The sequence below is a fragment of the Pyrgilauda ruficollis genome, unplaced genomic scaffold (assembly GCF_017590135.1).
Source record: "Pyrgilauda ruficollis isolate IOZ18807 unplaced genomic scaffold, ASM1759013v1 scaffold24, whole genome shotgun sequence".
Classification (NCBI taxonomy): domain Eukaryota; kingdom Metazoa; phylum Chordata; class Aves; order Passeriformes; family Passeridae; genus Pyrgilauda; species Pyrgilauda ruficollis.
In genome coordinates this window covers 11,435,787-11,448,013 of record NW_024523648.1, presented here as the reverse complement: position 1 = coordinate 11,448,013, position 12,227 = coordinate 11,435,787, and the positions used below count along the sequence as shown (strand labels likewise).

The 12,227-nt window shown below is 40.2% G+C and overlaps 1 protein-coding gene across 3 annotated transcripts in view; it reads right to left on the bottom strand.

Annotated features, from left to right (window-relative positions):
* Positions 1-12,227, bottom strand: part of ARID1B (AT-rich interaction domain 1B) — a 325,668-nt gene that overhangs the window by 14,793 nt on the left and 298,648 nt on the right. For all 3 annotated transcript variants that reach the window (XM_041469726.1, XM_041469727.1, XM_041469728.1), the window contains 2 exons: positions 8,730-8,934; positions 945-1,083 (listed from right to left, as the gene is read on the bottom strand). In XM_041469726.1, the coding sequence (XP_041325660.1) occupies positions 945-1,083; positions 8,730-8,934 (344 nt within the window). The remainder of the gene's footprint in view (positions 1-944; positions 1,084-8,729; positions 8,935-12,227) is intronic.

Here is a 12,227-nt window from a genome sequence, read left to right as displayed (position 1 = left end):
CAGTGATCAGTGCAGGATGCATCCAAGGAAGATGCAAAAGACTTTCACAATGGACAATCATTTAAAAGAATCTACCCATTTTTCCTCAAGCTTCTTTGTCTGCTTACCTTAGAGATCAGGGTTTTTTATCTAATTCTATTGTTTGTGCATTCCTATTACTCATATAGAAGCCTAAACCTTCCTGAAATTTCACTAAGCTGTTTTGTTCTTTTTTACCTAGAAAACTCAGTCTGAATTAAGATGATTAAAGAAGGTTCTTGCTATCCTTTCTGCAACATTACAGATGGAGAAAAAAAGAACCTAAGTAAATTAAGTTTGGAGTGGCCCTGCACACAGTTCAGAGCTCAGTCATGTTCCTGCTGAAGCCATAAAAAACTGTTTTGCTGGACTTCAGAGGACTAAGGCTGCTTAATGAATGGTGAGACAGCTTCACTTCAGATTAAGCCAGGCTGGGTGACTTACAGAGCACAGAACTGAAAGGGATCTCTTGGTCCATCCAGTTGAACCCTCTGCTATCTCAACTACTGTATACACTTTTCACAATTTTAATTCAAGTAACACCTTTAAACCACATGTTTCTCCTTCCTGAGCATGACTGGATCTGTTGACCAGAGGTGTACAGAGTAAGCGAGGAGAGGAAGGCTGTGGTTCTAAGTAGGTGCTGTTGGGTTCCACCTTCCTCCCCACTACTGACAGACTGACATGCACCTCTTTGCACTGATGCTTGTCTGATCCTTCTCTGGTGTTTAGAAAGCTAATGGACCCCTCTCTACTCCTTCCTCCCTTTCCCTCTCTCTCCTCCAAAAATAAATACTTTTCTGCCACTTTTCAGGCTCTGACTGGTTTACCACAAAATCCTATGAGTGCCAAAGCAGCTAGGAAAGACCAGATTAAACTGCTGTGGAACTAGAGCAATAAAAAATGAAGCAAAGCCTTTTTCATACCTGCCACCCTGCATAGGTGTCATCTGTCCATGAGGTGTGGATGCTGGTGTTGGGGGCTTCAAATCGCCTGGCACTTCTGTCATGGAATTACTACCAGTGGACTGTGGAGTCTGTGGGCCTTGCAAGGAACCAGAATTAGCTGGAAAAAAAAAAAAAAAAAAAAAAGTAATTATGAAAAGGTAGCAGCCAAATTCATGTGGAAATAATAATCATCAAGGAAAAAAAAATGGTTCTTTCCTCCAGAAGCCTGTGTATCCCTTAATCCATCTCAGTACTTCATAACTTCCCCAAAATCCTCTGAGATCAGGATATGCTGTGTAGTAATAGCCATCATCTTTCCTAGAACCATGAATTTAATCTGCTGCCTGAAGCAACATGGGTAGAAATCATCCAGATGAAGGATCATTTAAATCAGAGGTCAGAGATACAAAGTTAATTGTCTGTAGTTTACAACAGAGTAAATGAAGATTGTTCTTTGGCATAGCTTCTTCATATAATCACTATCACAACACATGCGTTTATAAGAAGTATTTCAGCCAGAAGCTTTTCATCATAAATTTGAAATGCTATATTAATATAAATTCATGGTTTTATTTAGCACTAAAATGCAGACATTTCCATGGTGAAACACAGCAAATGATTAGCAGCACACTGCAATCCCATGTCATCTTTGAGACAGCATGGCAAAAGATGGTATTTAAGAAATGCAAAAGGCAATCTCGGATCAGAAGAAAACAATAACTGAAAGTAGAAGTTGAACAGGAGGCTACAGATAACAGTCTTAAAAGAATTGTAAAAATAGAAATGGGCATCTTAACAAAATGTTAGTTAGGGTCAGTGATGGTAAAGTATATGTAACAAGACCAGGTCAGTTCTTCAAAGAATCTGTTTAATCTGCAAAAACTTATTGGTTGAGATATCAGAAAGTAATAGAGTATCTGCATTACTGTCCTCCTTAATGGAGGTAAATACCTTGATATTCTTGATACAACAAAAGTAGAAGAGCATTATACTGTTGTGTTCTGATGTGACTGAGCAGCAATAAGGACATTAAATTAACACATCAGATATTGGTAATGGTGAAGCTAATGGTAAAATACACCCAGAGCAGTCTCCCAGAGTAGACACCAAAGCTACTATTTTCATGTGACTACTGAACAGAAACATGCCCTGAGCCCAAAGCTCTCCATAGCAGTTTTATGACTTAGAAGGTGGTGAGGATTAGTAACAGCATCTAAGCCTTGGATCTGACAGGTCTTGCAGCAGAAATTCTACGGAAGGAGAACTTGTAGGATTCAAGTCTTTAGATGCAACTGGAAAAAGATTACCAACAGAAAAAATTCACAAATCTAACACACTGAGTAGGACACAGATTTGGTTTGAGAGGTCCTTCTTTTTTATGAACTGTCATGTAAGTGTTTTATTGTGCCTGCCTATCTACGTTCAACAACCAATTAACAAAACTTTATAAATTACTGTTACAGTGAAAATTGGAACAAGCAGTATGGGTTTTTCTTCTGTATATGAAAGAGAGTAGTCTATAATTGACTCAGAATCCTAGAACACTCATCATCCTGACAGGCAGAGCTTGTTTTTAACTGAAGATCACCTTTTATATATGTGTTTCATATATATCTGTAACACATGTTCCCCTATCTGGAAATCAGTCTCAGTAGCAAGTGCGTATGTAAGATTCACATTGTGCGGACCACATTGTTCTTGTCCTCAGCTTTCTGAGGCATTTTTGGATTATGCTTACATAGTAATGAGGTTCAAAAAGAAGTTTGGGAAAAGCTCTTTGATTGCATTAATACAGGAACAAGAACATTTGCAACAACTAATGCTAGTTACATTAGTCTAGGTTAGCTGAAAGCTTTAGTGCTATGATAAAACAAAAGCCAACCATATTCACATAAAATGAGCTTTTTGTATATATGACCCCCAAGCAGGTCAGGATCATTCTTCTGCCCTTGAGCTTTAAACACAATTCTAGATTCTTATAAAAAGCTTGAAAGCATTTCTGAGTTATGCCGCAGATTGTCATATACCATCCTGCTGTATTACAAACATGTAAGCAAACTTCTTAGTGTACCCATAGACTTACTGTAAATTCAGATATTGCCTAACCCTGCCTATTCTCTGATGCTGGGCTATTAAGAAGCAATTAAGCTTTTCCCTATCCTACCTAAGCAAGAGCTTAATTCATATCTCTAGCAAACCTAAAGAAAAGAAGGGAAAGATTTTTCAGTATTTACAAACTGCAGGAGTGCAAATTTATTACTAACAATGTGTTTTATATCATCTCCTATAAAGAATGGTTTAAAAAAAAAAAGATACCCAACTGAGATGCTACAAGTCCATTTTCTATCTTCAGGGTGGCAGTTACAACGTTGGTTATTTTTCCTCTATCTTTCTAAATGACTGCTTATATATAACTAAAAAAATGGAAGGCAAATGCTGTCAAAGTTTCTGGTACTGCTTTGTTAATACACTTTGTCCCTGACCTCCACTGGGTTAGGGACATTTCTAGACAATAGGAACTCCAAGTGTTTCAGTCTCTGGATTAGGACTTGATCTACCGAGAAGAGCCTGTATTTCCTATTTCACCTTAAATTTTACATTTGCTGGACTGCACTCTGAAATTTTTACATCTATTTTTGCCGAGATTTTATTATGTTAGATGCTTAATTTTGATTGTGGACATTGTGAAAGAGAAACCGTATCTTTTAGAGTGCTTCAGTATTAAACCAAGCTCTAAGAAGGAAGACAAACAACAATGTTCTTTTAGGAAAAGTAATCTTTACATGATTCTGCAGCTATCTTGGGGATGTCCAGGAAAAATACCTGTGGGTTCATAGCTACCGAATTCCTCATCTCACATCCACATCTAAGCAATAATTGTCTTTCAGGTACCAGAGCAGATTTGTAAGAATATGTTTTTCACAACAGAAAATGCATCAAAACTTAAATACAATTGACATCCTGGTCAGTGAGAAGGTGAGATCTTCCACAGTTTGCTGTGGAAACATGTGTTAATAACACAAGACAGCATGCATTATTCTGTGCAGCATGGAATTCTGGTACTGGAATGCCTTCTGCCTTGCAAAGCCTGCATGACAGTAACTACTGTTTTCAGGAAAGACCCTTTATTTACCAGAGAAGAAATACGAAGTTGAAAAAAAATATTAAACCTTCCTCTTACCAGCAAATTTTCCCTTTGGAAAAAAAAAGAGGAAAAAAAAAAAAGGAAAGAAGAATGAAACCTCTTGAAACTCCATTAATGTGAGGCCTGACATGCTCTCTAGGATATCCCTACCTTTTGCCAGAAGCTACAAATGTATACTCTAAAGTAAACAATGGAAAGGTTACAGAAGGTTAAGTACATTCACATACTTCAGAGCGAACAGCCAGCCACCACGCTGGGAAGATAATTTACACAGCACGAACCCGGTGCCCCAGTTCGGCTGGACTGGGGGCCGCTGGCTGCTGCAGGGCCCCCCGGGCAGGCGTGGCTGCAGGCACGGGGCCACCTCCGCCTGTCCCCCCAGCCACCCCTCCCAACCCCTGGCCCATCCATCTTCAGTGGGGATTCCCTGGCTGGCCTCATGACACGCTCCATGACATCACCTGCCTGCTAATAATAGCACTTCAGTCAGCCACCCGCCAGCAGAGACGGATGGCTTTGGTTACAGACGCGCTCACTGAATGGCTGTGTCCTGCCGTGCCGTGTCCCCCCACCTCCCCCCTCCCCAAGTCGCCTTTCTCTGCTGCCAAGGAAACGCAGGCAACACACTCCTGGTGCCTTCTCGCTCCCTCTTTCCAGCACAAGCGTATGAGTTTTCCAGGTTTGCTTGAATGAAATCTCTGTTGACATCAGGGCCAGCTGCTGTTACTCACAAGCATTCTCAGCTGGACCACATTGGCCATCCTGCTCATTCAACACAGGATAAACTCTGAGCCTGTTATTTTGAGAGCTGTGCACACATAACTACACACTGAAACTAAGAATTCAGAGTGCCAGAGTACAGCAATGGAAGGTAACTCCTTCATGCTGATGCTCCTCTGGAATTTTTTCTCCAGCATCCTTTAGTACTTACAGTAATGGTGCCCAGAATTCTTTTCAGTTTACAACCTGCCATATTATTTGTGAGCATTTTGGTCAAAACTATCAAACACACATGACAGGAAAAGCATTTTGTCTTTGCACCTGCTCCTGGAAAGAAGGAAGACCTACAATGCCACTCTCTCCAGGGGAGTTTTTATGCAGCGAAAGTCATCAGCAGGTGACATGGCCCTTGGCACAGACCCAGTGATCAGGACAGAAGGCCATTGGGGATCCTCCAATAGTTAGTCTGTCATTAGGCATTTGCTGCTGGCCTTCACTGCTGATGGCATTACCTGACCCAGGCAGATTTAAGCTGACATGAAGGCCTCAGCCTACTGCAAACACAACTTGCACAGCCGCAGACAGTGCAAGGCACACTAAAACATTCAGGTCCCCACCCCTCCCCAGGAGCTTTATGAAACAGCAGAAGAGGCTCTGACAGTGATATGAGGTAAGAACAATTGAAATGAGCACCTAATCCTAACCCTAACACCTTGGCTACTGTGCAAATCTCTGCTGATCAAGGACAACCAGTCTGTCACTTTGCTGCTCTACTCTCACTCCTTTTTTGAACTTCTTATAATTGCTGACACTATTGTGAATTTCACTGTATGTAACACTAAATTATTCACTCCTTTACGTACCATATACCTTATTAATGATGTAAAAACAGAAGTGATGGGAGAATCCTGAATATAGTGCTACAAGCAAATGGACAAACACATGACCACCGTCTGGCAGTCCCATAAATTTGATTTACACATCACATCCTTTTCTTGTCCATGCTCCTCTATATGAATTTCCTCACCATGGCTGTCTCACTGTGCTCCCTAGCACTCCCTCTATGCCTGCATTCTAAAGGCCATCTGTGAGGCAGTCACAGAACCACCCCTTGGATGTGAGATATCTGCAAGAACGGATTTGCTCTAAGCTGCACTTCAGCCTGCTCCCAGCTTGCATAACCACCCACCTGGAAGCTACGATGACATTCAACCTGAATCCTTCTCTGTACCATAAAGGCTGCCAGTCCTGATATATTCTTATGAACAACTGAAATATTTAATTTTAAAAGTTTTATGAAGATCAGCTGATTTTTAAGATCTCAAGACTTGTTTCATAGCATCAGCTTCTTAGAACTGGACAAAATACAGCCCCTTCCCCTCTGAGACAAGTTCCTCTGCTTTCCTATCAGATTAACTTCAGGCCTAACACTGTAACTAGTTCCCTGCAAATGGAGTTGGCTTCTGAGTGGCTCTGCCTACGCTGAGCTAACTGCACAAGAGTGGCTAATGGTTAAAGTAAGGACCTTGGGAGGCTACTGTTTCTTGTTTCTTGTATTGGGCTCCTGTTCCCTCTGAATGCCAAAGAGTGACAGATTATCTAAAGTATGTCTACAACTCTGCTTCTTTTGTGCCTCTAAAATGTTAATGTTGGTATATACTGAAGGAAAAGGAATGAGAAAAAAAGCTGGCTATTAAAGAGAACAGGCTTGTACTCTCTGAGGCATCTATACCTCAGCGGGATTTCATGTACTAAAGCTGATACACACTGGGAAAGCCTTTCTCTGTACAGAAGTGCAGTCCCATTCAGTGACACGAGCTCTTTTCTCTCCGACAAAACAAACCTTGAGATCCTTGCTTGCTTCCCCCTTTTCTAGTCTCTGTGTCCTGCTGTGTTTTTATTTTAGAAAAATAGTTTCAGTTCTCCTCAAAGACAGCTTGCTCGAATGTTATGATAAATTTAAACTTGGACTTTGCCATTTTCATTCATAGCATCATGATGCAAAAAGACCCTGTAAAGTGGTACATTGACATTTCCATTCCTTTGTTTCATGTTTACTTATTTAAATAGTAATTCTTCATCTCAAAATTCAGCTGATTTATGGTGATCATCCCCAAATCAACTACTGAGAGCAGTACTGGAGAGAGAAGGTAAGGGAGGAGAGAACAAAGAGTAATACTCTTTCATTTTTAGAGATGGATTAATTTATTCTTCACTGTCCTTAGCAAGTCTAACCATTTCAGCTTCACTTACCAGTCTTCTCAGGAGGTGATGGGCACCTCCAATATATATTATTTTTTGCAGCTGTGCACACTCAGGACACTCTGTGCTTATTTCAGACAGATAAACATTTGGACTATGGGCTTTACTTCTACTACCAAGTGTTTTTCTCTATCTTCTAATCTTGAATTGCAAAGTAACCTAATCTCCTCTCTATTAAACAATTTATCTCCTCTCTATTAAACAATCACCACTGGGGTACCTTATAACTCTAAGTTTTAACAAGGTGGAGGAAATATTTTAAGCTATGACACAGAGATGTGCTCAGGGAGATTTTAACGAAACACTCCCTCAAATCCTTACACTGAATAGAATAGGCTGAGAAAGATTTAAGCCTTATCACTGTTATCTTTTTCTGTACTGAGAAAGCACTGTTGTAAGAGATAATCTTGGAAAGGCCAGAACTTTATTATATGATTATAAAGGTTTTTGCAATTTTCTAGTGTCCATGATAGGGTACTGAAGTCATGCAATTGCAAACTGTCTCCAGGGCTTGCTGGGTCTCTGACTCTCCACTTCCCATTTTCAGCCAGTGAATGTACTAACAGAAATTCAGTGAATTAATATTTTCCTAAAACTGTCTTGTACTGCAGGAAACTCCTGTAAACATTCCAGAAATTATATTCTTTTGGCAACAAGTGACAGTGGTCTGCCTAATAAGTAACTGTGGCAGTATTTTGCAAATTTTGTCAAATTATTTTGTTGGTCAGAAAAACTAGTAAAAAAAGGAATACTCCGAAGTAATTAAATGATTTTTTTACTCTTCAATGGGTAGTCCAGAAGTCAACATCTAGACTAATACTATGATTCTTCCTATGTACTTAAAATGTTTCCACTTAAGAATAGTCCTGCCTTGAGTATCAACTGTGACTATTAAATCTTGAGTATCTTAAGTGACATGAATTTAGAAAGAAAACAGTGGTTTTCATTTACACCACACCGTAAATGCAAGAAAGAACAGCCAAAATAAAGCAATCCCAGTTTCAATTTTTCAGATGAGAAGATAAAAACAGTGATCCTAATGACTTACCTGACAAACAGGATTAGCAACAAAAGAACAGAGAGCGTGCCTCCAAACTAGCAAGTCTGGCAGTGAGGACACTCCGTACTCTCAGCTCTCCATCTGCCTCACATTCAACACAAGCTGCATCAGAGCAACCATCTGAGACACGCCGATCAGTCCAGCATCTGCCATCCTGCTCCAAATGAAGCCTTGCAGATCAACAGTTGTGTTGAAAAGCAGCTTCAGTCACAGCAAGGAAAGTGCAGGTACCAGAGCCTGACCTTTAGGTAAATGCATGCCCCTGTCCTACAGCAGACTTCTGTTCTTTTTATTACACCCCTGTCACTGAATGTTAAGGGAATGCTGGCACACACATCTTTGTATGTTGGACTGAGGAAGGACAAACAAGACACACAACTGTGGTGGCCCTTCAGAGTTAACTCTGATTTGACTCAGGAGCTGGCTCCAAGTCTGAGAACGAAGATTCCAACAACAGGTTTATCCTTTTTTTCACAGCATTATCAAGACACGCTTATAAATATATAGGGTGCAACAACCTAGTATGCCTTGCATTCAAAAAATGGTTGTGTAAGAGGCTGCAGTTTATTTGACTTACCAGGAGATGGCGGCTGAATCTTAGGTTGTTTCTTGGTATCTCCAGTGCTGAAGACTTCTGGAGGGGGCTCCTCCCCTCGCTCAATCTTGCACTCGAAGGCAAACAGGTACTGAATGTATTGTTTTTTCAGGGAGCTGGCTGCGCTGCTCGAAGTGCCAACGTTCAAGGTGGTTGCCAGCTCACGCCACTTCTTGTTTTTATTAACCTAGCAAAGTAAATGGCAGAATCATTGGTTTGCAGCAAAGTGTTTTGTTTAAGTCAGGAAACAAAAAAGGAAAAAAAAAAGCACTTAATGTATTGGTTTACTTTTTTATTTTCCTCTTTTAACTAATGCTCATTACTCCCACACGCAGTAATGCACAGACAGCATTTACAGTTATAAAGCCATTAAGGAACCTGCTGATAGCTACATAAAAAGCTTTGCTTGTGGAGTCTTCTGCATGGTGCATCCTTTAAATGTCTTACGCCCTTCCAGGGCCTAGGCTCTTCAGTTAGCAATCCATCTCCAAGCAAATTCCTGCTCACTCTCCCTCCCTGACACCCACCCACACCCACCCCATTCTAATTAAAAAGCAGCTTCTAAAATATAATTTAGAAAGCACTAACAGTGTTATTCTGCAATTTGTTTGAACATTGATATGAAAAATAAATTTTTCTCCCAAATAGCCACCAGCTGTCAAACAGTTCAGCTTGTAATTCCTGGTTCAATTCCTTTCACTTTAGTGCATCTTGCAGGGACAGATCAATGATCCTCTGGCTAGATGAGAGGCCGAGCGAACCCAGGCCCCTTAATTAATTAAGGCAGACTTCAAACACTCACAGCTAGTCCAGCAATACTCTGTATTACAATGCTGACTGCACCACTCCACTGTGAGTCTTGTTTGCAGTGTAAGGCTAAGAATATTGAAAGACTCTGCTCATGAGTTCCTCAAACACAGCTGATCTGTAATAATAGCGAAGTTCATTTGTCATCCTGGCTGATGCCACTGACTCACTTGGCTGTACCACTCGTAGTAGCCACTGCTTTTGCTCTAACACCTAATGCCTTTAAGTTCATTCAACCAGTTATGCAATTTCTAGGTATGATCCAAAGAGCAGGGTCAGCACCAAAATAAATTGGCTTTAAACATCTGAGAAATCTCATCTTTTCTGGGTAGCAATTCTGATTCCATGATTGCCTGCTACTTGCCCTAAGGCCTGATATTTTAATGACTCCAACTTAACTTGTATAGCTAGAAAGATTATCATTAGCTATACTATTCCTTAGTCTTTGTGCCAGCAAAGAAAACATTTTTTTCAAGTTTCTCTCAGTGTTTAATAACACTGGAACTGCTGCCAGTCAGCAAAGACCTTTTAAGGACGGCATTAACAGCAAGCAGGTTGGCATGGCCATGCTAAGTATTTTTATTTCTCTGGTACATCCTGCAAGAACCCAGGAGTTAAAGGAGACCAGATTTTCATTAACTGCCCTTGTTGAGGCCTGAAATCCAGTTACACAGCTCTTTGTGCCTACTGGCTTACAGCTAAGTGGTGCGTAATGAACACATTGCATAACGCAAACAGAAACGTTCATGCCTAAATGCCCAGTATATTGGCATTTAAAGGAAGACTGCCAGCAGCTGGTCTGTTCCTGTTGGACCCCTCAATGGCAGCTCCTCAGACAGGGAATGTGCACCACTGCTGCACAGCTCCGCTCCCTGCCACTCTCCGGGCAGAGTCACAAGATGTGGAGCGCAGCAGCTGGAGCAACAGCTTTTTAGGAGGGCATCACACAGATACATTTAAATAAAACTCAGCAAGCAAAGCTCTGCACCTCTGAGTAGCTCTAAACAAATAAACATAGTGACCATTCATGTGGGCACACCAGCAAAACCAGGAGCCCTCATTTTAGGTGTAAATTTTAACCAGTACTAAAGCACACGCATTTGTAACTCAAGCTCTTTCAAAAATCAGTCTAAGTGAACAGCATCTATTCTTTGGCAAAGCATAATGTCTGTCACTGAAAATCAACACTGAATGTCCCAAAATAAAATTAATTTCCATAATATGCAAACATGAATAACTCTCTAGAATATCCCATCTGCCCCCCATCTTGCTCAATTTTTGTGGCTAAGAGTCACACTGTGGGCACAATCATGCTACTGTACGAGGCAGAGCAGCTGCATGATACAATTTACCTGTAATAAAGTTTCTGAGCTAAAAGTAATCAAATCCGTATGATGCTGAGGGGCATGAGCTGATCACTAAAAATGTCAGGATAACATCACTTACCAATATACAGCATTTAACAACTGGCAGAATGAAATGTTAGGTTTCTCTGCCTTCCTTTAATAATAAGAATAGCTAAAATCCCTGGATTTGAAAAGCCAATGATCTAATTCAGTAGTCAAATCCTATATTGTGAGGTGCACTATTAAAAATAGCTTTCGAATGGGTGCTAATCGATGTTGGACATTCCTTTCTTGAACTAACCACATACATTATGAAAATATGTTCTTTTTTGGAGACTCTAATTTGTTTGCCATATTTTTGAGTTCAGATTTTGTAATTAGTGGAAAATTGTATGTTTTAATATTACATTTTATATAATATTACAGATGCTTATTTATCTACATGTTAGCTATGTTTAAGACCTCATTTTGCAAGGCATTCAACAAATCTTCTCATAAACACAGAACTAATGGATCCCTGCACTTCACCAGTGTCTAATGTCTAGCCAGCGATCCCCTAGATGCAAGGGATGCTCTGTACAAGCATCAGGCAAGGACAGGTGACTTCGAATGCCAAATCTAAGACTGTGAGCACTGACTGTTTTCTCTTGCTTTCCCTTTAGATGCTAAACAGTGAAACATCTCTTCCTCTGTGGTGAACAGCCCTACAGAACTCATGAACATTTTTCCAACATCCCTTTGCAAAACTTCAAATTAACTAGTGAGAACACAAATAAAAGCTTCTGTCCCCACCTGTGACTTTTTTATCCTCAACTCTTCCTGCTTTCGTTCTTCTTCAACTCATTGAGGTAATTCACCTTCTCCTTGTAATCATTATGCTAGCAAGGCAACCTAAAATATCCTGTAAGCATTTCCCAAACACAGCACAGTCCGTGTCTAAGAAACACATATATTGTATAGAGACACTGAGAATTAAAGGTTTGGGATGAAGGAGTGTGTTTTAAGAATATGTCTGCAGTTTCTCTGGAGAGATGAACTGAATTGTCCTACAGGCTGTATCTCTATATAGGAAAAATGGACTTTAAAATTTCCTTTTCCTTTTAGTTCTATCACCTGCTTCTTACTCGTAATTTTGATCCTGTGGCCTTTTCCTATTTTCTTCTCTCAGCAGCATTACTAGATTCTCCTGAAAAGGCTACAATTTCATCTGTCTACAGTGATGGTCAATCTTGATTCAAACTTTAAAGTTTTACAGCCATTATGCAGCCCAAAATGAACTCCAGACATTTATTTATCAAAGCATGAAATAATTTTCTTCAACAATATT